The sequence below is a fragment of the Dromaius novaehollandiae genome, chromosome 6, assembly GCF_036370855.1.
Source record: "Dromaius novaehollandiae isolate bDroNov1 chromosome 6, bDroNov1.hap1, whole genome shotgun sequence".
NCBI classification, from domain to species: Eukaryota; Metazoa; Chordata; class Aves; order Casuariiformes; family Dromaiidae; genus Dromaius; species Dromaius novaehollandiae.
In genome coordinates this window covers 10,519,130-10,545,805 of record NC_088103.1, presented here as the reverse complement: position 1 = coordinate 10,545,805, position 26,676 = coordinate 10,519,130, and the positions used below count along the sequence as shown (strand labels likewise).

The 26,676-nt window shown below is 44.5% G+C and overlaps 2 protein-coding genes across 2 annotated transcripts; both read left to right on the top strand.

Moving 5' to 3' along the window:
* Positions 1-7,062: 7,062 nt before the first annotated feature.
* Positions 7,063-10,889, top strand: SRGN (serglycin). The gene is made up of 3 exons (XM_026106386.2): positions 7,063-7,234; positions 8,713-8,860; positions 9,920-10,889. The coding sequence occupies exons 1-3, from the start codon at positions 7,144-7,146 to the stop codon at positions 10,131-10,133; spliced, it is 453 nt and encodes a 150-aa protein (XP_025962171.2). The 5' UTR covers positions 7,063-7,143; the 3' UTR covers positions 10,134-10,889.
* Positions 10,890-12,074: 1,185 nt separating this feature from the next.
* On the top strand, positions 12,075-25,777 carry VPS26A (VPS26 retromer complex component A). Its single transcript, XM_026106385.2, has 9 exons — positions 12,075-12,210; positions 15,274-15,423; positions 17,031-17,103; positions 19,120-19,276; positions 20,229-20,393; positions 20,841-20,947; positions 22,123-22,191; positions 23,058-23,200; positions 23,984-25,777. Exons 1-9 carry the CDS (start codon positions 12,208-12,210, stop codon positions 24,095-24,097), a joined length of 981 nt encoding a protein of 326 aa, XP_025962170.1. The 5' UTR covers positions 12,075-12,207; the 3' UTR covers positions 24,098-25,777.
* Positions 25,778-26,676: the final 899 nt, after the last annotated feature.

The window sequence follows — 26,676 nt, the reverse complement described above, 5'->3', positions numbered from 1 at the left end:
CATGTGCTTCGCCCTAATACTTTCTCACAGCACCAGCTGCCTGTATGACTTGGGGCTTGTGTGAGAAGAATAGCTTCCCTTTATACATGCTAAGGGACGAGATGCTGCTGATACCAAGTTTTCTGATGCCCAAAAGGGCAACGAAGACACCTGGGGAGGAGGCAGCAGCTGAAGGTGGAGCACTCTGCAGCCTGCGTCGTCCCTCTGGGCTGCTCGGCAGCTCGGGAAGGGACAAAAACCTTCCCAGGCTCCGACAGAGCAGCGATTCCCGACTTTCCCTGCTGCCTGACTGGGCTTTGGGGTCTTCTTTCATGCTAACGTTGCCCTTGGCCACGACAGAGGCTGCGGACAGTGCAAGGCCCCTGTTTTGTCTCTGGAAAACTGTATCAGTCCTTTCAATTGAACACGTCTGATGCTATCTGAATAACTGAAATCCGTCTCTGTCTTGATCTTAATCTTGAATCCATTTTTAAAGCCTACGATGAAGCTGATCCCAGCTATTTTAGATACCTTGTCAACGTGCAGCTCGTTAACCAGATGTGACTGTCCCTGGGAGCTCACAAGAGCAGGAAGCAGCAGCAGGTAGATGCTAATAGGTCCCATCTGAAATCAGGATTTTCCACTCAAACTATTTTTACTTTCTCGGTCCATATTGCGTTTTCTTGCAACACGTTATCTTCTCATTTGTGGTGTGAAGCAATCTGTCCGTGACATGAATACGCAGGTTAATTAATCCACGGGAGAAAAAATCTGCTTGATTTATTGAGCAAAGACAGATTTCTGCGTGTGGAAGATGCACACAATGCCGAGCCGCAGAAACGAAGCCTCACGAGGCTGCGTCCTTGGGACCGCTCATCTTTCAGGGCACGCCATTTCTGAGGGACGGAGACGGAAAATGAGAGCAATTATGGAGCCTGGCTCTTTGAAGCAAGAAAAGGCAAAATGCACTTTTTTAAACTAATGCGGATTGTGTTTTCTAAAGGCATGCTCTTGTCTTGGCGAGGCATTTCCCTGCACTAACAGGGAGCCGGGCTGCTCCGGAGGGGCCATGGGCCTGAACCCCGATGTAATTTTACCTCTTTCACCAGAAAATCAGTGAAGATTGCAAAACTAATATTGTAGGTAAAGGCTTGGTTAACTGAGGTGCGAAGACAACACTCTGATTTATACACGGCATGGTAGGAAGTGGATCTGGCCCATGGGGAGGTCTTTGCAGCAGCAGCATGTTTCTATTTCCTTTTCATGTTCCCTGATACGTGGGTGCCCTTTCCTGCTGCACGCCGTGTGAAGTTTGTATGTAGTCTCCAGCACTGGTGATGCTCGTGCTGAAAAGGGTGTTTACCATGGCACAGGGAGTGAGGCTGAGGTTCATTTTCCCAGTGCAGATCTATGGGGGAAGAGCCTGGGTTGGAAAAAAGCATTTTAAAGCAGCGGAGTGACTGACGTGCCAGAGGTGGGCCAAGGAGCAGGGAGGGAAATGCAGCTCCCGCAGCCCTGTGTCTGGTGTCTCCGCTAACCAGAGAGCTGGCCTTTCCCTTGCGGGTCTCTAAGTTGCCATCTCAGCTCAGGATATCCACTCTGCTAGCTTGGCAGAGGGAAGGGGAACTGGTTTGCTTTGCCCCTCAGCCTCGTCACGTAGGCTCCAACCTCTCCCTTGGCGGGCTGAGGCAGCAGCTGGCTGAGCAGCTCCTGTCAAAATTGGAAGATTTTTATTTTTATTTTATGAGAGTGGATGGAGGATGCATTCCCCCCGTGCACGGGGAAGCAAGGGCCAGCAGCTGCATTAGATGATGCAATGAGAAGGGGGGCACTGACAGGGTTTTGTCTCCACCCTTATTCCCCTCTGTGCCCTCGGTAAACCTGCCCTGGAGAAATAACCAGGAGAAATTGCACTGTGGAAAAACAGCTACTCTAGGGTGAGGTTTTAGAGAGGTCTGGATGGCTGCTGCATCAGCAACCAGACCGCTGCTGCTCGTCACGTCCTAATGAGGTGTTGCTTTAATATATATAGCCCTGAAATTGCCAAAGCCTCCCGGTGCGCCAGGTCCAGCCATGCCGAGCGCGGGAGCAGAAAGCTTGAGGCACGATGGAAAGTGGCTTGCTCCTTGCTGGAGGACGGGCTCGTCTTTAGCTAGCGTTTTTGGTGGAGACAGGATCATCGCTGGCAGCTTCCTGTAAGTCATCGCCTGCGTCTGATTTGATGCAGCTGTGGCTTTCCTGCGACGATCTCCCACCGTGGACTAGCTGATCGTGATCATGGGAAAAAACAGGGAGTGACTCTTCTGCGTGATCTGGCTGGCAGCAGACGTTAGATTTCTCCTCAACACAACGAGCGTTAATGATTTCTCGCTAGATTTAACCCTTATCTCCATGGAGCAGGCGCGATGCTTTCCGCAGATGGAGCAGCCCTGGCACGAGAGGCGGAGGGAGGCCACGTGCCCGTTGCTGGCGAAGGCAGAGGCCAGAGTCTCATCTCAGGCACATCCACAGCTGTGAATTTGCCTTTTTCCAGGGCTAGGCTTAGAAAGCCCCTCGCATGACCCGAATCTGCAGTGCTGAGAGCCGCTGCCGGCATAAATCACCTCAGTGTTTTGCTTGTCGATCTTTGTGCTCAACCCAACTGTTACTCAGACACTGCCTCCCTTTCCCTTTTGCTCACTGCGTTGCCTTCCCCCCCCCCTCATTCGTTGCCACCCTTTGCCCTCTTTTTGCAGCTCTGTCTTAAAAGATGATTTTTGGCCGGGAGGAGTCCTGCCTTCAAGGTGAGGCGCGACCCCCCGCCGGCCAGGGCACTGCAGAGCGACGCAGCGGCACTTTGCGTTTATCTGATTTCCCAGCAGTTGTGAATGAGAAGCTCCTTTATCGCGATCGCCCAGGGCTCCTGCCCGGGCCGATATGTGTCTGCCCTGATTAGGGTACCCAGCCCGGGAGCTGCGTGTGCCCCGTGGCCAAATGCACGGCTACATGGAGGTGAGTCGCTGTCAGGGCCGCTAAAACAGCGGCGAGCAGCTGGATAAACCCTGTGATCCCCCTGGCAGCTGGGGAAAAGCCCGGTGCCTTTTTGGGCTGGAGCGGGACAGAGTTTTGTATCCACCCAAGAGTTCTCTGGTATCAGAGGCATCCTCAGTATATCCCTCGGGATTGGCTGAAATATGCCCGCTGGGAGTTTTTTGCCTTAAATTCCCCCCAAGTCAATGGCAGAATAGATGTCCCCACGCCGGGCACTCTCGCGGTGCGATCCCCAATCAGTCACCAAATCACTCGTTGCTCCGAAGTGACCTGGGAGACGAATAGCCCTGGGAGTTGTGACTGAGGAGCTATTTATCTTTTTGTATTTGAATTTTATTTTTCCTCTGCTTAGTGGTTATTTCTGGATTTTTCAGACATGTAGCAGAGTCCCGAGCAGCTGCGTGAGGGGTCAGGCACACGGTGTTAAAGCAACTCTTTCTCTCCCTCCTTCCTCCAAAATTAATGCCGTAGAAAAATGCAAAGCTCTTAATCTGTTTTACATGTGATCTGAAAATAATGGCAGTGCTTCAGTACAGGGCTCATAGGAAGCACTTAAGGGGTGAGAGCAATTGGTGGGAAATGTGACATTAACGCAAAAGAACAGCCAGGATGTGCGCAGAGATGGGGGCATTTTTATGGTGTTGGTGCAATAGTGGACATCCTCTCTTTGACGCTGAAGTAAGAGTGCCTGCGATGAGCTGGGTTCTCAAATATCTGCTCTGGAGCTATTTTTTTCCTTTTGTGGGTCTATTACATTGTGGGATTTAATCTTCCAATATATATACAGGAAACACATAAGAGGAATATTATCCTATGAATCTTCTCCACAGTTTCTGAGAGGTACCAGATCTCCAGGTAGCCGATCCAGGTGCAGTGATTCCCTCTGCAGTGGGTTTAAAATACTTGACTTAAAAAAAAAACTCTCTCTTAAGCTCTGACAATCATACAATGACACATTTCAAGGTTACAGTTCTTGTACAGTATTAGCAGACAAGCTGTTTTCCACTGAAAAATGGAAAGTTCGTTAACTTTCTGTAATTCATGCTTTCTTTCTCAAGATCACTTAAAAAACTGTTTCTGTAATTATTTGCATTTTATGTACTGAGTGACTTGCCGAGAGGTCTATAATTGCCCAGTATTCCTAGGGAATACCATGATGGTCCACAAAATGGGAAGGTTTTACTGTTAGGAATTATCCACCCCAAATCAGCTTACAGCCAAACCAGCCCAGCCAGCAGCCAAGCTCCTGCGGCCAATCTCTCCAGCGGGGCCCTGGGACAGCACTAGCCCTGCTGAGCCTCCCTGGCGGATGCTTTGGGGCAAACCTCTGTTATTTTGGTGATGAAAATGCTCTTGCTTTAAAGTGGCTGTGAAAAGCCCCAGGAGTGTGGCAACCTGAACTGAAAAATCAGTGCCCAAACCCGGTTTCTGACCTACTTTACGCAGGTATAAACGAGGTGCTCCACAGGGTGGAAGAGTGGAAAATGTGCTTTGGTCGTCCGATGGGTTGCTAATTGTAAAACAGACAATCTCATTTCCTGGGGTGCTCCACTGACATAGAAGAAGATAACAGAACTGTTATTTTTTTTGCTGGTAGGCAAAACTGCTGGTGCTACAAGTTCCCACTGCCTGATGGTACCTAGCAGATAACGCGGTGCTGAGATCCCCCTCCAGATACCCGTTGCTGCGCCTGCCGCCTGCCTCAGGAAAGCTCTGCCTGCTCTCCCTGCCCTTCATTGAGCCCCCAACCCTGCTGCCAGCAAGGGGTGAGGGAGAAGACGTTGGTGTTTAGTAGTAATTATTTGCATTTTGGGAATTATTTGCACAGTGGGAATTGCTCTTACCGCACCACACAAGGGCTCTGCTGTTGGTGCCCCAGGATTTTCAGTGTCAAGGTGGAAAAAGCAATGAACTACTGCAAAATTCAGGAACAGGTTGAGGGGTGTGTGTGTGTGTATGTATGTATGTGGTTATTTGCTCATGCTGGAAACACCAGTGCTCTGTGCTCTGCTCCATCCCACACTGCTTGCCCGTGACCAGTGGAAAATCAGTGGTGTTGCTGCAGGAGCAATTTCTGTGACCTGACATGAGCTGAGGCTGATAAACTCTTAGCACACATTTGCTTGGTTTCCTATTGATGTTGAGCACCACTTAGAGAGAGGAAAAAAAAAAAGTCACACTAAAAATAGGAAGTAGAAAATGGGCTGGTAAGAGTAACTGCTGAATGTGGTCAGCTGCTGAGGTGCGAATCGTCTTTTCTACGCTCTTGTGAGCCAGCCCCAGATGGGGAGCCGGTTCCTGCGAGCACCAGAAATCCCTCCTCTGGGCGATGGGCGGGCACCAGAAATCCCTCCTCTGGGCATCAGAGCGGGGAAGGACTTCTCCCCTCATAGCATGATTTTACTGAAAAGCAACAGGCAAACTGCCTTTAAAAGTGCCTGGCAATAGCTGAGTGGAGGGAGAGGGGGAAAGGTGCGGTGTAGCCCCGTAGCAGGCAGTAAGAGGGGGCTCTTCCCCAAAATATTGAGTCTCTGGTTTGTGGGAGAATTACTACATCCTGTAGCACAATTGGTTTGAGTCCATTATTTTTCCTGCTCTGGAGAAACATATCCTGAGGTTCATAACAAATTGCACTGAACGCTGAAGAGTGACTCCTGGACCTGATAGTAAAGCACAGCCCCATGAGCGGCAGCTCCCGCAAAGGTTTTTTTTATGTTGCTGGCAGGGTGGTCGCGGCACGTAGGTGACCCTGGAAAGTCACCGCTCAGCCTCGAATCACAGTCTGGAGTCTTGGTGGACTTTCCAGAGCATAGAAATAGATGAGCAAACCCACAGTATCAGCCACAGCCTCATCTGGGGTGCTGGTGGTACGTTAGGCCCACACATCGTTGTCCCGATTAATTCAGCAACTAACGATATGACTAAAAAAAAAATTTAGATAACTTTGTTGTGTGTAATTTATTCTTAAATAAACTCAAGCCTGGCTGGTTTAAGCTAAACTAAGAGGGAAGCAAAAGGTATAAACTAGCTTAAATATATCTACATAACGGCTTTGAGGGGCTTAACTGCAATGCCAGTTTTGTACGTCGATAAAATCACACATTGTTTCTAGATCTGGCACTGTTTAGGAAAACTGCAATTCAACCAGGAAAACGAATTCAATGGCTGGCAGAACCACTGGGTCAAAATGTGCTATGGCACTGCACTGAGTTGTGTCAGTTCTCAGGCGCCTGCAGCAATCTGCATCTCCCAGGGCTTCGTGTTCAGCGTCATGCAGAGGAAAGGTGGGTATTGCCCGAAAGGTTAGTATTGCCTGCACCCTCCGATGTTTTAGACCTCCTGCTCTAGCTATGGCCCCTGTCAATGCACTGACCCTCAGTGCCGCCCCGTCAGATAAATGCCGGGGCCTGACCTGCAGCCCCGAGAGGGGTCCAAGTGCCCCAGACATCAGCTGGCCAAACGGAAAGGCCAAAACCCACATGGCAGGGCTGGCTACCTGGCTGCGTAGAGGAAGAACTCCTCTCTTGCCGCTGTTTTTCGCACTTTCCCTTTACTGGTGTGAGTGATACCAACTTCCACTCTGAATTAATACTTCTTTTCATTTCTGCTCTGAGTATCTAAGTTCCCACCTTCAAATAAAAAAAAAAAAAGAAGAAAAGAAGGAAAAGCAATTGGCGTTCTGAACTAACTTATGTCTGTGAGGAAAGATTATTTCCCATTGGGTGCCACTGCCGGGTTCCTGCTGCAGACAGCTGGCTTCAAACCTCCCCAGCGCTGGCGCGGTTGGCTGGGAGGTGGGACGTTGACCGAAGCTGCTTCTCTCTGGAGGAAACGGCGACCATGCGGGAGCCCTCCGCTTTGGGGCCGGCTCGTGCGAGCTGGGGGGAGCGGGCAGGCTCAGACCCTGGGCGTCCCCCTCCCCAGCCTGCCCGCTCTGGCTGAGGGCCACCTTCTTCCTCGGGTAAAATTTGAGATGAAGGCGCCGGGGATTTTCTGTAGATGCCTCGCTTGAGTCAAGCAGGAAGCCGTGACGCAGGTTATGGGCTGGGTCTGAGGTTTTGGAAACCTTTTCTAGGCGCCGAGCTGCTGGCCTCGCTGCAGTTCCCGTGCGCGAAGCAGCGGCGAAAGCTGGCGATGCGGGCCAAGATGCAGCTCCTGATCGGGTGCAATGGGAGGACTTTCGTGGCTCTCTGTATAATCCTCTTTGTGGGATACACGGCGCAAGGTAAAACTGGGAGCGGTTGTTCTCTCTGTAATCCTCTTTCTGAGCTATGTGGTGTAGGCCAAGTGAGCAACCTCTGAATTTCAGGAAAAATACTTGAGATTGAATTTCTTGTAGCAGTAACAACATCTGCTTCTAACACAAAAACTGTTTTGCTAACATTTTGTGAGGGGGGATTATAAGAAAAGATGTCTTTTGCAAGTGGACTATTTCTGTGTCCCTCACCCAGCCTCTTTGGGTAAAAGGCTTCATAAAAAAAGTTACTGAAATTAGTTCAAAATCTATTTTTTAACTAGCTGTTTCATAGCATCTCGTTTATGTAACTATTATTCATTAATGTAGTTATGGAGAAAGTATGTAACAGCTCCCATGTTATAATTCTACTTTTATTTTTTGAGAGAGGAAAAGGAAATTAATGAGGAAATTAGACGTTCGATTCTGTACAGCAAAAAAATTGCGACACGCAGCACTAAACCAACCAAAAGGAAATGTTGATTCATGATGACATGCACTCTGTGGATTTGTTTCTTGCAAGAGATAACTACTTTTCAAGCACGTATAGTATAATTTTTCCCCAAACAAGGCTGTAATGGTGACAGGTGTCTACCACTGTTTCTGCTCTGAGGCTTACCTTTGAGAGATGATGGCCTGCTTTTTGCATGTCATTTATTTGCAAATTATTCTGCTGCACTGGTTAATTTTTTGCCACTTTTATGGGAAAAATAATCCTCTTACTAATATGCTAACAGAGGAAAATAAATATGAGGAGCGGAATATGTGATAAAAGGAGCATGAAATGATGCCTGTGAGATATTCTTTCTCTTACAGAAGGGAGTAGGAGGTGGTTGAAAGTCATCTTGTACATAATGGTAATATATAGGGCAAGAGAGAACTGTAATTACAGAAAGATATTCCCAAGGAACTGAGAAAAATTAGATAAAGTGCCAAAAGGAGGAGAATGTGCCAGGAGGCTTCAGAACACATTGATTAAGCGAGACCAAATGGAAGGATGAAATACTGTTGGTTTTTATCCTTATTTTGTGATCATTATTTTCTCCTTTCGATACTTTCTGAAAGCTTCCTTCTCAGCAACAGTCCTGATGAGGCATCCGGGGTGGGGGGGGGACCAGAAACAAAACTGTCAGTTTACTTAATTCTAAAGAAGCGTCTGGTAAATGTCTGAATCACCTATTTTCCCCAGACTTGCTTCAGAAGCTCCCTGACAGCACGCTTGCTCGATTCCCAAATCCACTTGTTGGTTAACCTTTGGGCACCTTCAGTTTTGGGTTCCTTGGCCGAAACTCATCCCGTTGAGTGTATGGGTCTGGAGGGGGCCAGGGATTCATTCACTTTTCCGCAGATGAGCAATTTCGGTCATGCAAATTACTTTGCTGCTGTAAAGTTTAACGGGCGCTCCCCAAGTGAGCAGGTCACAGCGCCGGCTCAGGTCCACGTGAATAACGTCTCGCTGCTTTGTGCAGGCGCACCGCTGCAGAAGGCAAGATACAAGCGGGTGAGGTGCAGGCCAGACTCCTGGTCCACCAACTGCATCGAGGAGAAGGGGCCCTGGTTTTATATGCCTGAAGGTGGAGCCAACCGCATCCTGCCTCCCATGGCTGATCCCTCTCTGTAAGTTCCTGCACTTTACCTTCGCGATGCATGCTGGCACCAAAAAATTTTCGGTGTTCCCATCTCAAGTAGTCAGGCAGGACGTATGTGTGAGGCAAGGTGAAGTTTGAGGAATAAATCCTGCCGCTTGGCGACTCAGCTAGGGCGTTTGTCAGCGTCACGAGTTTTCATGAGTTCAAAGCTAATGGAAGAAAGATCTGCCAAAGACCACTGATACACAGGCATCGCCTCTGGGCGAGAAAATCTTTGCGGCCTGAATTATCAGACTGGTAGGGTATCTCGGGGAAGTGTCAATATATGCTTGGCCTAGTCTTACGCTTTTCGACTCCTTTTAGAAGATATTGAATAAGGTGGGCGTTTGTCCAGTTGAGCGGATGCATCCTCGAGCTCTCACCTCTGAAACCTGGGGTGACAGCAGTGATGATAGCTTTAGAGTTGACTCATGCAGTGAAAAGTTTGCCACTAGTGAGATGGAGCTAAAATACCTTTTGAGAGGCTTCAGTGTATTAATTTTAAGAAATAATGTATAAATAGGACTGTGACAGTGGCATTACTAAGGGTCACGGTCACGTGTTACAGCTCAGGCCCCACTTCAGGAGGAGGAGTTGGGCTCTTCTCCGCAGGCAGGTGGAAAGGGGAAATGCTGTTTCATCTTCTCTGCGGTGGAGGGAAGTCCACATGCCGTTAAGTTTGTGGCTTGGATGCTGCTGTTTCAAGTTCTGTGGCAATGCACGATCTCGAGGTTTCCCTTACAGCTATCCAGTGAGAGTAGTTAACCAGCAGCAGCAAATGCTCATGATGTGTTAAATATTTTTTCTGCCCGCTGTTAAGTCACTTGGCTCTGACCCTTTTAAAGGCTGGTTAGTCCCAAGGCTCCCTTCCCATCGAAATCTCCCCCCCCCAAGCCTCCAGCGCTCACAGCTCTGATGCTGCCGCTTTTTTTCTTTGTAAACATGCTGTTCCTGGGGGTTTTGTGGCAGCACCAGCTGTCAGCCAGGGGCGAGAGCGGTGCTGCCCCATGCTAAACTTTGGCGTAAATGTTGCTGCTCCATGTTTCAGGATGAAGGACTACCAGGAGCTCGTCCGTATGTTTCCGCTTTCGGAAGAGGAGTCTGGCTCTGGGTCTGAGGACGTGGCTGAAGCGGAGCAGGAGTCTGGGTCAGGGGCTGACTTCGGCACTGATTACGCCAACATGAAGTTCCCTGACTTCTTGGCAGGCCGGCAAAAGAGCAAGCTGAAGCGGCAGCTCACAGAGGAGGCTTTAATTCTGTAGGGGAGGAAACCTGGCCCTCATCATAAAGATTGTGACCTTTCTTGTCTTTGGCACGTCTTCTCTGGTGTATGACCGAATGTGATTACTCTCAGGACAAAACAGTTTTATACGAGTTCTAAATCAATAAAAACTGCCTTACAATCTCTATTGCTTTTATTCACTAAAAAATCTGTATTCAATCTGAACTTACTCTTAGCTTTTGAAGTGTACAGTAGCCATCCAAATCAGGGGAAAATAGGATTTTAAAGGATCTGTCATAATCTTGTATGTATAAATATTATGGCTGACAAAAAAAAAAAAAAATCACCCAATGGTAATAAATTAAAAATCTTTATTTAATGGGAATCAGCTGCACATTAACACAATTCAATTAATTATGTAAAATCAACTGAAAGAGTTGCCTTTCATCTGACTTTCCTTAGATTATTTCCTTAAAAAGCACAAAATGTTGTGAACTGTTCTGGCACTATAGATGTTATTTCCTGTTATGAATGTAAGAGTGGGTCTTGTTGTTATGGCTGGTCTGCCTCGGTGTAGCTTGTACACTATTTTGGTTGTGTTACCTTAATAAAAGTTATAACGTAAGGCAAAACCCATAATCCCCTTCTCCATTCTCTCCTTGTGACTTTTAACAGTAGAAGTGGCCAACGAGCAAGTGCACCTACCTTTCAAATTGCTGAATGGATTTTCCCGTGATGTCTGTATTGACTCGGCTGTAATCCTATTAAAATATAAATTAAACCATTTTTTTCTTAAGCATTAGACTGAGGTCTTGAAGCTGTGTGTGGTGAGCCCCTTGAGATGTACAGTGCTTAAATGACAGCGCCTGTGTAAAGGGTTGCGGTCTGACACAAGAGCATCGCAAAAGCCTGCTGATTTCCATCGGGAAGCTCTTCCAACTGATTTTCAAATCAGTTTTCCTAGTGGAAATGCATAAGTGTTGTATTTGGAGGGATGAATGCTGCATTTGGCAGCACCAACAAAAATACAGCTCTGTAAAAGTCCACAGGATGGGCACTACCGAGCGTTTCTGGCTGCCTCCAGTTACATCCGCTCTCTAAAACCTGAAAAAAAACCCACCCAAACCAAAACCAAAACCAAACAAATAACTAAGTCAATAGATGTAATCATGTGCTTGCAAATGAGCTTACTTTTAGGTGCTTTTCTAGCTCAGACTTACTGTGCAAGTTGCAGAATTGAAACCGATGGCTGCTGAGCAGGCAAGCAAGCGCTGAGCACCACCTAATATTGCCATCTGACGGCCAAACTACAGACTGACAATCCAAAATATTGGGCTTTTGGGTGTATCACTTTTTCTCTCTACCTGAAAGACGGACCTGGAAATAAAATATTCTCTGTGTCTTGGTCCACACACTGGGACATCAGTCCTTCAGGCTCTGATCGCTGTGCAGAGCCGTGAATAAATGACAACCTGTCTGCCAAGAAAAAAGAAATGCGATTTTTACTGATAGATGCTTTCTAAGTTAGACAATTTGATGCAAAGCTCTTGATGGATTCCTTTTTTCCAACATGAAAACGAGTGTTTCGGTTTAACTCAAACGTATTACTACTATTCCATCTAAGATAAATACAGAATGAGCTTGACTTAAGCAGAAGTAAGTGGGTCCAAACAGTTTTCTGTCAGCTTAACTAAATCAAGGCAAAATGATGTGTTCAGGTTATGACTATTTTGATTGCTGAGGGAACTCGCACCATTTATTTAAACCTGTTACGGCCGCGTTTCTCTCAGGCACTACATAAAGGTACACGCAGTAACCCCCCCCAGGTTTAAACACGGGAGTAATTAAAATTTAACGGCCGTCCGGCCGGTGCCCCGCCCCGCCCCCCCCGCAGTGCGCATGCGCCGTTCGGCCCCCCTCCCCGCGCTCCGACCCCGCCCGCCCCCAGGCCGGCCCCGGTCGGACACGGAGCGGGGAGGGGAGGGGGCGGTCACGTGCCGGAAGGGGGGCGTGGCGTGGCCGCCTCTGAGGTCACATGACAGGGGCGCGGGCCGGAGCCGCCGCTGGTGCTGGTGCTGCCTGGGGTGGGAGTCGGCCGCCGCGGGGCCCCCACCATGGTGAGTGCGCGGGCGCGCGCCGGCCCCCCCCCCGCTTCTCCCCCCTCCGCCTCCCGCCGCGAGACCCCAACGGCCGTTGGGCAGCGCGCGGCGCCCCCTCCCCCCCCCCCGCCCCGCGCGCCGGCCCTGAGGCGGCGGCCTGGCCCAGGCGGCGCCGCCTCCCCCCCACCTGTGGCTGCGCGGGGCGGGGGGAGCTGCCGCCGTTCCCCCCGCGGGCACCCGCGGCCGTTTGCCCTCCGCAGCGGCCGGTTGTCCCCGCCCCGGGCGCCGCGTGGCGCTCCCTGCCCTCTGCCGCCGCCGGGAGCCTCGCCGGCACCGGCCCGGCGCCCCCGGGCTGCGTCACACGGCGGCGCGGCTGCCCGGGGCCGCCGCTGTGGGGGGCTGCGGGCGGGCCGGGCTCGGGGGTCCCGCCGCAGGGCGGGGTGGTGGCGCACCGCGAAATGAGGCGCGGGGTGTCCGGTTTGGCCGTTGCTTTTGTCACCTGCGGAGCGGGGCTCGGGGTGTGCCTTCGCTTCCCCTCGGTGCCCCTTCCAGTCCGCGCTTCAGCCGGGAGGCTCAACTCGTGGTTGTGCTACACACCTTGCCTCGGAGAGGCTGTGGGGAAAAATCCATGTGATGGATCTGAAAAGCCTGCACGTTTTTCAACAGTCTCTGTAAGACGACAGCCCTCAAAACGACTGCAGTTATTAATCCTGCTGGGCTGTCGAAATAGCTGCCACTTTGTGTCCCTAGTAGATTTGGCCTAGATAAAGTGCTTAATGCACTGCACAGTATAGATTTTTTTTTCTTTTTACTTAAAGAATCAGCTGGATCAATGCGTTGCGAGTTTCTGAAGCATGTGCGTTCCTTAATGTACATCTCTGTTGGACACAGACGAGCTTATTAGGGCACCATGCGGAGCTGAGGCTGGGATTTCTGAACAGTTTATCAGCTTCCAGCAGACTTGCAGCTCCTTAGTACAGCTACAACATGAAAGGAATTAATACAGACTGGCTTGAGTCCTGATGTAGCAAGTAGCGTAGCTGTGTTGTACATGCGATGAAAGGTCTTCAATACACAGAGTCTTAAGAAGTGATACGCTACTGTCGTTAGGTCTGGTTGACTGCATTAAATGATGGTACAGCTTTTTAATTTGGAAGCTACTGTGGGAGCTTCTTGTATGATATATACTGTATAGGTAATATGCTTCCTTGTTTAGTTTGGAGATGGGGGAAGTATATGGCTAAACTGGAAAATAAGTACAAAATTTCTAAGGAAAAAGATAAGGGCATGACCAAAGTAACCTATGTAACAATTTAAAGTAGTCTAAAGATTGAGAGTTCTTGTTGAAGTTTTCTTTCTCTCTCCCCTTCTCCCAGGAGCTTAAAATCCAGAGCAGTGCTAGTGTGCGGTCATTAAAAAAAATACACATGTCTCTTTTCAGCAATGAATGCAGATATGTGCTTGGTAGAGACTTGGAAAACCCTTCAGTCTTAGGCTTAACCTCCTTGTTGATTGTGCTTTTGCTTTCCTCTGAGAATATGAAGTAGATGTAACTGATCTAGGTTTCAGTTATAGAATTATATGCAACTTCACAGACTGAACTAGGGCCATTTGCTATCTGAATGAGTACACGGTCAGTTTAGTCTTGCTTGAATTGCTGTTTCATAGCCCAGAATTGCACAATGCCTTTGCTTGACTTGTATGGGTAAGCAAAACAGTTCCTCAGTATTCCTGTTACTGGGGCAGTAGCGTTCACATTACCGAACTTTCTTGTAAGGCTTTCTTTTTTCTTCATTATTAATACTACACTTTAAACTTCAGGTTCCAAAAATGTTTTGAACACGTTCTTAACTCATTAGTTCTTGACGTTAAATTTCTGAAGTTCACTGAAACCTAACTTGTAATTTCTCCAAAAAAGAGAAGTCCCAGTGAATTACCAAAGTGTTGTCCGCTTTAGTACGTCAAAGAAGATTAATGGATTAAGCTGGGAAAAAAATGTGGGCTTTTGTACTAATCTTGTTGAGTTCCCATAGAGCTACTAGCATGTTTTTCAGTTTCTTGTAAGAAATGTTTGTACAAGGTCAAAGGATGATCTTTCTTAGCTTCTTGTATTTGATACTGGTCAGAAACTCATGCCTAGCGAAGGCTTTTGTAAGGCCAGAGTGAACACTTAACACTTCTCCACAATACTGCTTTAGGTGTCAGTATATTGTGGCCCGAGAGCTTCCTAGGCCAGAGGTGACACTTCTACATTCAATAATCCCTGATGGATTTGTCTCCATTGAACCCATGTAAACTATCATCCACTGTATCTGCTGGCAGAGCTGTAAAGCTGAAGTACAATGTGTGAAGAACCGCTGCCTCTTGATACTGCTACTTTCATTTGATGAATGAACTATGGGGCATAGGAAGAGGCAACAAATAAATGTTCCTTATTCACCTTCACCAGACAGAGGAATTGTATAGGCCTTTTGTTATATTCCCTGTTAGCTGTTTCTTCTTTTTCCTCCAGACTGAAGCATCCTAGTTTGCTTCGTTATTCCTTCAACTTTTACTGCTGTTTATACAGTGAGTTACAGTGGATATAAAACACTAAGTAATTTTTTTGCATAACATCACAAATCTTAAACCTGATGGAATCAGTTTGTTAGCAAGATAAGGCTTTTTTTGAAGTATGGTTAAAAGTGATTAATTTTTGAAAGTGAAATCAGTGATTTAATAGTAAATAGGAGGAGAAACTTTGCAGTGGCAGAAGCTGAAGTTGTTTGCAACAGTGATAGTATTTATTTTAGTAGTATCTTAGTGGAATAGTGGTAATGGTACTTTACTGCATGCTTTGTTATAAACATTGTATTTTGTAAGAGCTGCTTCTCCTTGTTACTGATTCTATTTCATTTATTCTCTAGACAAACAATTGTCCTGTGTCATCATGATATTTCTTGGGTCTTTAATACAGAACAGTCTTGTAATGGATGTGCAGACTTTGTCCCCAACTTAGAGTGTACAGCTGCAAGTAGATACCACATTTTAAAAACTGGAATGTTTACTGTTTAGTAACTTACCTAATTATTCTTATTTCAGAGTTTTCTTGGAGGCTTTTTCGGTCCTGTTTGTGAGATTGATGTTATTCTTAATGATGCTGAAACACGAAAAACGGCAGAAATCAAAACAGAAGATGGTAAAGTAGAAAAGCATTATCTCTTCTATGATGGCGAGTCTGTTTCAGGAAAGGTAATTTTTTTTTTTTTTTTTTTTAATGCCTGTGAATTGTTCTACTGATTCTGGTATGTGAATACATACAGGACGTTAACTGATATAAGCAACATCTGGATCTGGAATCGCACGCAGCTTGTGTTGCTATTCAGAGAAAAAACACTATTTTCCTATATCTGGTCTTTCCAGTCATAGTTACTGAGGAAACTGACAAAATTGAACCTTTTCAATGGTTTGTTGCTGCTTATTTGTCTCTAGTTACCTTGTCTTTATGGAGAAGCTGTTTGTGCATTTATGTGCAGTCTTGTCATTGGTTTTGACAAGAAACTATTCCCAGCTGGACCTCTTTCTCTCTTCCCCTTAAACTCCAAAATCCACAATGTCTCACACATAGCAGTAATTATTGGCTGATGCAGCTGACTTGCTTTGCATATCCTGAAGCCAAGTCTTACGCTTCATGCCCTGAGGTCGTTTCTGGAATTGCATCAGAGGAGCAGCATATAAAGTTCAGCTGGCTGCTCAGTCCATAGGAGTTCTTCCTGGTTGAAAAAGGAATGAAGTTAAGATTGTTAGAAGGATTCCTCATCTTTCAGTATTGCACCTAGGAACTCCTTGTGATTACTCTGGTTTTACTAGAGACTTTCTCATTCTCTGAATGTTTCTGTTCTAATCCACTTGACCTCCTAGAAGCTTGAGCCAGATGTTGGGTTCTGGGATTGACTTCTAAATACCTACTTCAGTCTTAACTAATCTGTTGCTACCAGGCATCTTCCTGCTCTTCAGATGTCTGTACATGTTGTGAACCTGATTCTCTAGAAAGATCCTTTCAGGGATGTGAAACTCTCACAAGACAGGCCTCAAACTCAGGCAACAGAGGAACTAGCTCTCGTTTGTTCACTGGTCTAAGGACTTCTCACTTATATCAGTGACTCCTGAGAGGTGCTTAATGTGTTCTGACTAACATGATCACAGCTGGATCAGGAGGTTTGGAAGATCAGTGACTTGTTGGGCACCTTCTGTCTGCCTCTCTGTTTCTTCTTTTCACCACGAAGGCAGATTGTCCGTTTGGTTTACTTGCACTTGGATATCATTGATATACTGCTATGAAGATCCTGATAGTAGGTTTGATTGTCTGTTGTTTTTGCTTTGACTTCCCTAAAACTTCTGCTGAGGAAGGGGCTTAATTTCACTTGACTTGGAAGGAATACATCTTGTGACAGTTTTTTTGGACATCTCAATGTGACTGTCAGAAGATGTTTTGAAGATCTCGGCCTTCCAAGATGGTAAGAGGGTCATGGCTGGCTTGTGTGAACTCTGCTGAAGCTCTGGCTTAGTCTTCTATTTGTGGGACTTGAGGATTTCAAACCTATTTATCAAATTTAGTCACATGGATGGTTAGATCTTTCTTATATGCTTTACTTGGTACATATGCTATGCCTTGGTAGGTGATGCTTAAGGTTGTTGTCAACTATTTGATTTGTTTGCCTTCAAGCCTAGCTGGTACTGTTAAGGAGAAGGTCTCAGTCCTCATGGGCATGTTTTAATAATGTATTTTCTCTTTACTAAGATCAGGTAGTAAAGTGAAACTGTTTAAAACTCTAACTGGTACTTCTTTGCTTTGGTAGGTGAATGTCTCCTTCAAGCATGGGAAGAGACAAGAGCACCAAGGAATTAGAATTGAATTTGTAGGACAAATTGGTGAGTTTTGAAGCTGTAAAGGGGATGTTAGGTAGGTGTGGTTCATGGATTCTTTGCATTTGTGACTGACAGCAGTCTGGCTCAACCATCCCAGCCTGATCAGCTTACCGAATGGCAAGTGCCAAAGGAAGTATTACCTACTTACTTTAACACAAGTGGTATGCTACTTTGTGCTAGTCAGAAAATTAATGGAGGGAGGACTGGGATGATAGTATTCTGTCTGTCAGAGGCTGGTTGAGAAGCTGAAGGAAAGCTATTGGAGGTCTCTGAAAACTAAGTGTGGCTATGGTACACATGGCTTCTGCTTCACATATATCAGACTACTCATTTTTAAGTTAAAAACACCCCTGAAAATAACTATCAATGAATGACTCTGATATGAAAACTGGGATGAAACTACTTTTTTTTCCCCCCTCTCTTCTCCTTTCTGCCTATGCCTTGTTTCATCTGTATTTGAGGTTCCAAGCCAAAATGTCAGCTGTATCTGTTTTGCCAGAACTCTTAATTCTAGCCTTTAATTCTGCACCCGGAAGAAGAGGCATAGGGGAAAAAAATGATGGAGCAGCCTACAGTGGGATTTTTCTGGAAATAATTCTGTGGTGGTTGGTTTTCTAAAGCATAGTTGTATAATAATGACATAAAATAGGATTGAAACTTCAGAATATCACTGCTCTTTCTAACAAGATTATGTGGTATTCACATTAAAAATACCAGTTTCTTAAATCTATCCGAATCTGGCTGGATCTCAATCACATCTAGCCTTTTCTCACCAGCTGAGCTAATCTTTGTGTCCTTAGGTTGGTGCTAAAATTCCTTCTTTCCCTGTTAGAAGGCTGTGTGCATTGGTGTCCCCCTTTGAAATTCATCTTCAAGTTTCAGCCTCATACAATTGACTTTGAATTTTCACAAAATCTCTATTTTTGATCAGCCATTAGGCTCCAGTACCCTGTATGTGAACTGTTATACAGCAGGTGTGACTGAGTTCTGACACCTGCTACTCTGTGCTTTGAGATTTTCATCAGTGGTGATGTAAAAGCAAACTTTCAGAATAAAGCAGCGGTGCAATGGGAATGAGGCATTTAGAGGGTAGAAAAATAAAGCTTGGATATGTCAACTTCAGTGTTTGTTGTCCTCTAATAGCTCTGCTGATTGTTTTTAACCTGCTCTGATGCACAGATTTTTATTTGCTAAACAACTTTCAGTTGATGTAGTGAATTTTGTTTCTAGGCCTCTTTCTCTAGTGCTAAAGTTTAAAATTTCTCAAGGAGTCATGGAGAAGTGACTTACCTTAAGCCACTGCTCTTTGTACTTGTTCGTGTTTTCTTGCACCCTCTATTAAATTGAATTAATATAGTAATACGAAAACATCCCAATACTGTGATGTATCTCTGCCTTACTTGGAGACTCGCTCCAGCTGCATATCACAGACTTATTTTAAACTAACTCTTTAGAATACAACTTTTCTGGCTTGCACAAAAAGTATTGGATTTGCAACAGTAAATAAACACTTGTCATAGCAAACGACGTGAACCTTAGTTTATTTGTAGTTGTTTTGGAAAATAAACAGTTACTAGTTAATGTCTGTTTCTAGCAAAGCAGCAATGATGAACTGAAGTCAAGGATGTGTTCAGTTCTCTTATATTCTTTTCTGGAATGCCTCAATCTATATAAAATACATGCCAGAAGCTAAAATCAGGCAGTGCTAATTACAAAGACTACAAGGCAAGAAATACTTTGTTAGCTGGGCTGGCATAAAAAACATATTATGCTAGTGAAGCTTTAAGTAACTGTTCTTTGTCTTGCATGTGATACTTTAGGAATACTTACTGTAGGTTGTTGAAGCTGAAGATAACTTTGAAAAACTGGATAAAACTTGTTGACAAATATGTGTCACTTCGATCTGGAAGTAGTTACTTCCTTTCTCCTTTCCTGCCTGCTCCTGCCAAATCAGAGAAAAAGTTTTGTTTGCTGAAATAAATACTGAAACACACTTTCTTTTGACTTCCTCAACTTTAGAGCTCTTCAATGACAAAAGTAATACTCATGAATTTGTAAACTTGGTAAAAGAACTGGCCTTACCTGGAGAACTGACCCAGAGCAGAAGCTATGACTTTGAATTCATGCAGGTTGAGAAGCCATACGAGTCATACATCGGTGCCAATGTCAGACTGAGGTTTGTAACTGTCAAGTGCTTCCCCCTAAGCAAGTTCTATAATTTAACAGTTGTGCTCCTTCTTCCTCTCCTCTCCCCCCCCCCCCCCCCAAAAGGGGGACAATTTCACTGCTATCCTGAGAGTAAAACTACTGTGAGAATAGTAGTGTGTGATTGGCTTTTGTGAACTCTAACAGCATCAAAGCAGAACTGTTGAAATGTACAAATGGCAGCCTAAGGATTTGATGATGAGAGCTACTTTGTGGCTCATTTTAAAGTGCTAAGCTGGTCCCTGGTGTCTTCATTTGGGTTGGAAAGGGGCAGAGAGAAATCTATCTTTTCATTTAATTCTTAAAAATAAATCACTTTGGTACTGGAATCTCCTCTCCACCTCACTCCCTGAGCTGTGGAGTGTTGTGCTTTGTTGAATGCACAGTACGAATGAGATTTTATGTAAAAGCAGTTGTGTTCCGGTGACTTGCACCAGTGCAAGGAAAGTAGCGGTTAATGTGTGACAATGAAAGCTGACAGGTGTCTATGCTCATTACTTTGGTGGGTGGGCAATAGAAGCAGTGAGACTGGTGCCCACAGAGGGTTTGGGTTCTATTTTGTCCTTCAGCTGTCTGTATTTTGGATTTCAAGTCAGACATGTAACAGCCAATAACTACCATCCCTTTACTGGAGGTGTTGAGAATCTGTTATGATGTAGCTTTTTCTACTTTATTTGGAATTGTTCAGTTTTGTTTATACAGATCCAATTCTTTCTGTTGAATCATGTGAAGAGAGTCCATGTCTCCGTTAAAATTCTACCTAAAAACATTTTGTGTATTACTTTTTTGTCTTACTCCTTTCTGCTCAGTCTTAAGAGAGAATGTTCTCTGGTCCTTCAAAGAACACCCGTGTCTTAGAACATTAATGCCTTTGCTTACATAATTCTGAATAATTCTGACCAACTTGGTGGCTTTCTCCCTAGGTATTTCCTAAAAGTGACAATAGTAAGAAGGCTGTCAGACCTGGTAAAAGAGTATGATCTCATTGTTCACCAGCTTGCTACCTACCCAGATGTAAACAACTCAATTAAAATGGAAGTAGGCATTGAAGACTGTCTGCATATAGAGTTTGAATACAACAAATCTAAGTAAGTGTAACTTGGAGCAAAACACATCTAAGTAAATATCTGAGGAGAAAAATGTAGACTATTGAATATTTGATGAGCAACCTGACACCCAGAGGTATTAAAAAAATGTAAAGCATCATTTTCAATGATTATTATATTTAGTTGTTTGGCTAGTAATTATACAATGGCCTTCTCTGAGAATTACTTGTCTCTTCTGCTTTCAGTACTAAAAGGAAGGTCAGCAGCAAATATTTAAAAGACTTGATTTCAAATAGCATTCATGCTATTTCAATATATAACTGCAGTACTTTACTGCAGTGATGGAAGGATGCTAATTACTCTGGTCTGGCTGAGATGCTCATCTTGGGGAAGTAAGCTCTGAGTAATTAACAGACAGATAAGGTAACTGCCTTAAGGAGGGTGTAGAAGTTGTTTGTTTAATGAAAACCCTGTTCTCTTCTCTTAAAGGTATCACTTAAAGGATGTGATTGTTGGAAAAATTTACTTCCTCTTAGTGAGAATAAAAATTCAGCACATGGAGTTGCAGCTGATCAAAAAGGAGATTACTGGAATTGGTAAGAGGAATAAAGTTCAAAGGAGACAGACAGCACCTGGTATGCCAGTTGAGCTTAGGCAACCCTGGAGAGTGAGGTCAAAAAGTTCCAGTTTTGGCTGAAGTAATCTTCCATGTGCTTTCTACTCACTGATGTTTGAGTACAGTTTGCAATTTGTGGCATCAGTAATCATACTTAGTAGTCAACATTACTCAATGTTGTCAACAACAACAACTCAACAAGCTTGTTCTGGGGTTGTGAATGTTGGGCCAGTTTTACAAACTTGAATCATTGCAAATGGAGCTTGGGTGTAAATATGCGTCAGCTTAAGCAGCCTTGACAGATAATGAACAAGGAAGAGGGTGTAAAATGTGTCTTGAAGAACCCTTTACCTCTGCAGAGGTAGTCTGGCAAAGTGGGCCTGGTAAAGAGTGGCATGAATACCTTTCATGCTCAGGAAGCATGTCACTTTCAGTCAGCCTATGTCAGTATATGATGAAAATATCAAAAGGCTTTGAAGTGGCAACAGCTTGATCATTGCAGATCAGGCTTGCACACCTGGAGCTAGGGAGACAGTAAGAGGCTGTGGCTTGTGACTTCTTTTGCCAGTGCCTGGGACCATAGTAAGCTGTTTGTGTGGAGAGTGAGGAAGCCTCTGTAGTCACAGAGGAAGGGCAGAAAGCTGCTCTTATTGCTGCTGCTGCCTTTTCTGGCTAAACTTGGCACTGCAACTTAACCATCCTAAGGCCTGAAGAAAGGTGGCTCTGGAGAAAGGTGCCTTTTTTGCTGGATGGTACCTCTTCAGGTTTCTAGTCTGATCATGGCCTAGTAGGGTCAAAGTAAGTCTCCCTACCCTCCAGACATTTTCACAGGTCTTACCCTGCATGCTTGCCCATTATTCAAAGCCTTTGTACTGAGGGCTCCCTGGAAACATTAGCTGCTGCCTCTTCCTTGTCAGTGTGGGGAGGGGAGAGTAAGAAGCAGACACTCTGCCCAGGAGATGACTTGGCTTGCACTATCTGTGTGTAACTGGTATATAAAGCAATGTTTTTCTTGCTTTGAAGACCTACAAAGGCAAGAAAAAATGCAGTGTTCTGTAATTTGAATGCTGCAGAGTAGAAATTGCTGTGATAAAACTTTGTAAATATGTTAAAAACTGAAGTATGTGTTCTCAAAGTGAAAACTTGTTTGACCAGGGCCCAGTACCACAACAGAGACTGAAACCATTGCAAAGTATGAGATAATGGATGGTGCACCAGTTAAAGGTAAATAATAGTGTTTCTGTTTTGAAGGGGGAGCACTTTGGGTTAAAACTGTTTGTCTCTCTTCCCTGCCCTCTTCCCTGCCCCTCCCCCCCCAGCCTGAAGGACAGGAGTTGACTTCTGTAAGTTTTTCTTGGAGAAACCGTATTTCTCCTTAGGTTGCTGAAATGAGGGTGGATTTTTTTTTTCTTCTTCTTCCATATTCAAAGCAGATATTTTCATTGACTTAGAGCATTTCACTTGATCCTAATAATTTGTCCCTTTTTACCATGCCAATTCTGTGACTGCTCCATTTAGGACTGTAGTTCAAACTCCATTATGCTGAACTTCCTTGTACATATAGAGTTCCAGATTCCTGTTCCTGTTTTCTTGCTTGGCTACCATGCTTCCACCTTTGATTTCACACTTGCCTCTGTAGGTTCAGTGTGTTTTACCGAGTGTCTGAGCTGTGCCTGCCTTTAGGACTTGGATGTGCAAGCGCTGTTAGGTGCCTTAGGCAGCAGCAGTACTGTGATGGTGACTTGGTGGTGGAAGACAGTGTAACTTAGGCTCGATCTGGGCATGAAGGTTAAACTTGTTAGTCTAGACTGGCACTTCCAACTTATGGGAGCTGGTGTTGATGACTGTGTGCAAGAGGCTTAAATGATCTGAAACCTAATGAAGTGTGAGTGACTTCTTGCCTAGAAGGCTCTTGTGAACTTCAGATCCTGGAAATCTGGGATTGCCTCCTAGGAAAGGAAAGGTCCCTGTTTTCAGAAAGCACAGACAGTGCTTGGGAAGCTAAGCTGCCTTTATGTTTGAATGACTTCTGAAACTGTTTAATGACACCTGGTTTTCAGGAACTTATTTTAAACCCTTTCCTCTTTAAGGTGAATCGATTCCTATAAGACTGTTCTTAGCAGGCTATGACCCAACTCCTACAATGAGGGATGTAAACAAAAAGTTTTCAGTGAGGTACTTCTTAAATCTAGTGCTTGTGGATGAAGAAGACAGACGATACTTCAAACAACAGGTATGGTTTCTAGGAATCTTGTTGCAGAGAGTTATCTGGACTGTTGAACATGCTGCTTTAAATATTTGGCATATTAGAAGCCGACTGTGTTTTGTGTATGGCGCAGGTATTGCAGTATGGGCAGAAAATGCTAGCTTGTAAAAGGGGGAGCCATAAAGGAACTTTGCAGTGTGAATACTCAGACAAATCTATTTATGTCTAAAATGAATCGCAGATGCATGTTTGCTGCCTTATTTTTTTTAAAACTGCTGCAGAAGATTTCCCTTTACAGTATTAACCTGTGTTCAAAACCGTGAAATTATACAAAAGACTTGACTGAAATTCAGCAGAAGTTGAGGACATGCAGAAGAAAAGAATGATGTGAAAAGGGTCACTGGAACGAAGCTATGTACATCAGTCTTTCTTCTAAAGAATAGACAGGGTAATATAATTTAAAGTGGAAAACAAAAAAACTGGAGGATAGTAGGGCTATGGTAGGCTTCAGATCTAGAGGAAAAGGAGGAAGAAAAACTACTTGGACCCTTTGTACTGTCGAAGTAGGGCTTAGAATAGCCTGGGAGGTGACTGCTAAGGATTGATCATAATAAATGTTCAGGCACTAATTAAATATGTAAAGTGAATTACCTGTCTCCTTGTTTCTGCCTTAATTACAGAACAGTGCAATACAGTGGCAATTCAGAGTTTTTCAAAATTCTTTGCCTAGGAGGGTGTTACCATAATGAGACTTGATACTGCTGGCTTAGTGGTGAATAGTTGATTCAGAAGCATTTACCTTTTCAATAGGAAATAATCTTATGGAGAAAAGCTCCTGAGAAACTGAGGAAACAACGAACAAACTTTCACCAGCGATTTGAATCTCCAGAATCACAAGCATCTGCTGAGCAACCTGAAATGTGAACTGGTATAAGATGAAAAACTCTTGCAATGCTTCAGCAGGTTAGAGATGGCAGCAGCCTGTGGGAAACGAAGGCCAAAATTCCCATTACAACTGTCTTCCTTCATCTTGCAGTGCTGCATTTACCATACTACTAAAATATTCTTCAGTTAAACATTCAAGTATGTATATACATTTAAAATAAAGTGCTTTCTCAAACACTGGAACTTTCTTAAGCTACTATTTTATACTGCACATTTACTTTTATTTGATAATGTTACGCACTTGGATATGCATAAGCTTAAATCTAGTTACTTCCATGCATGGTAGGCTGGTATATTTGATTTTGCTGATCACCTATATTGTGTAGACTAAAGCATTTCCCTTCTCCATTCATGTTGTTTATTGCATGTCTCTTTCAAATGTTGCTTATCTGCATTTTTTTCTTTCTGTTTTGAAACCACAGTTAAGACAATTGACTAAATCACACTAAAAATCAAGGCTTGCGATGGACTTCTTGCCCTAAAAGACTTCTAATTATCATATTAGAGTTTAACTCAAACTGCATGTATATGCTATGAAAATGATAACTGTGGAGCCTTCAGCTACCTTACCAAGGTTTTTAAGAAGCTTTCAATCTGTTAGTAACAAAGAATGTTAGTAAACATCTTTGCCAAAAAAAAAAAAAAAAAAAAAAAAAAACCAAACACCACTCATTCTACCATACTTTTCCTGAGCCTGTCATCTGAGTGACTTCTGACTTTCTAAGGTTCATTGCCCAGTAACTAGTGAAAGTAGAGATGTTCTCACTATTTCACTTTGAGGTGGTGAGTGGCTGAAATATGTGAAAGTAATTATCCCTTATTGATGAAACAAACACTGGTAACATTGATTATTTTGCAAATACACAATTATTCCTCCTGGATTCACATTTCCACTGTCTTCACAGTTTTTCCTCACTGTCCTAACAGGAGAGGCAAAACATCCTCAAAGGACATCCTCCTGAGTCCATCAAGGCCTGTTACGAGGGTAAATAAGCTTTTTTTGTGCTCTTCTTGAAAGGTATTTTGAAGCCAGGTGAGCTTCAAAACTACTAGAAGCTTGTCTAGCAAAGCAGATTGTTTGTCTTAATCATCTCGTATGCATTTAGTGTTTGTTTGGAGAAATATCTTAAACAAGTTAGCCTTCATCTATTCACAGTTGAGCATGTAGTCTGTTATCAGACATGTGGCTTGGGCATAAAATGAAGCCTGCTGTGTGGAAGGCTACTTGCGCTTGTAGTTCACTTGGCCTTTAAACCAAGACTTTTCAACTTCAGTGCAAGTGTCATTGGTAACCTTACTTTATGAGTAAGTAAATAACTGAATTACATTTCTGTAAGAACTGTTTTATTACTGTGGCACTTTGATAAAGCGGACAAAGATTCTGTGTACTTTATGCTAGGATACTTCTCTTCATGTGGATATCTTTGAGAGCAAACTTAACTCCCTCATGTAAGTGCCTGTTCAGAACTTTAAAAAAAGAATAAAATTATAAGCCAAATATTTTCATGGTCACTTGCATGTAGTAATCTGGAAATTATTTCAAGAGATTTTGAGAACAGATTGTATTTAACCAGCCTCAGATTGTGCAACCATGTATAATAAACAAGAAACATAATGAGCTGCTATTTGAATTATTAAAATAGCTGTATTCTCACTAAACACTGGGTTGTCTCTGTTAATTGGGATGTATGTTGTAACTTGTCTGGGCTCTGCCCTTTACAACAGCAGTGCATGGCACTGTATGGAAGGAGAACATTTACAAGTGAGGGAGTCTGTGATAACTGAATTTATCCATGTATTTACAAAAATGCACTGTTGTGATTCATTTGATCTTAAGTAGAAAAGGACTTTATGGGACAGCAGTGAAGTGTATTTATTAATGATCTGGACCCCCTGCTCCTTCCTCTCTAGCACATTATATCAAAGCACAGAATGCACCTGTAGGCTCAACTTCTCTGCTTGCTGGTCTGTGGGCAAGTGTTGAGAGCACAGGGGGAGATAATGCTGTGCTGCTGCTAGTCTGGTAGTGGGCCCTGTCTGGGTTTTAAAGCCAAAAACCATGGGGATTTAATGAGTGTACCTACCCTGCCTATGCTATAACTCCACTCTCTGCGCTGTCTTCTATGTTGACCCCAAGGGGTGACTCACACACCACCTTCTTGCTGAACAATCCTCAGTTTTTGCTAGGAATTGAACTTTATGTTTAATCCTGACACCGGCATAGGCTGTTCTAATTTCTGAACCAAGCAGCCCAAGATTTCTTGGAGTGTAGCTCAAGCTTCCTCATAGAAGAGCGGCATGTTCCTAATAAAGCTGTCTTAGCAGCTGCTCCGCCGAAGTTTCCTTCCCGGGAATGACTTGGGGGTCTCTCTCTCTTTTTTTTTTTTATTTTTTAAAAAAAAGCTGTGCTGCTGTAACACCCCTTTCACACCTCCTCCTTCACCTTCTCAGCGCCTCTCACGGTGCCGCAGCCGCGGCAGAGCAGCGCCGCTCTCTCCAGCCGGGCAACGGGCGGCCGCCGCCATTTTCCCGCCGCTGCCTCGCGCCCCGCCCCGCCC

Bases quoted from the DNA above. Each gene is read 5' to 3' on its own strand.
- VPS26A (XM_026106385.2), top strand. The intron at 20,394-20,840 runs GTAAGTGTAACT...CTTCTCTTAAAG, and splicing joins TTTGAATACAACAAATCTAA to GTATCACTTAAAGGATGTGA. The intron at 22,192-23,057 runs GTAAATAATAGT...TTCCTCTTTAAG, and splicing joins GGATGGTGCACCAGTTAAAG to GTGAATCGATTCCTATAAGA.
- SRGN (XM_026106386.2), top strand. From the start codon at position 7,144: ATGCGGGCCAAGATGCAGCTCCTGATCGGGTGCAATGGGAGGACTTTC. The intron at 7,235-8,712 runs GTAAAACTGGGA...TGCTTTGTGCAG, and splicing joins TGTGGGATACACGGCGCAAG to GCGCACCGCTGCAGAAGGCA. The intron at 8,861-9,919 runs GTAAGTTCCTGC...TCCATGTTTCAG, and splicing joins CCCATGGCTGATCCCTCTCT to GATGAAGGACTACCAGGAGC.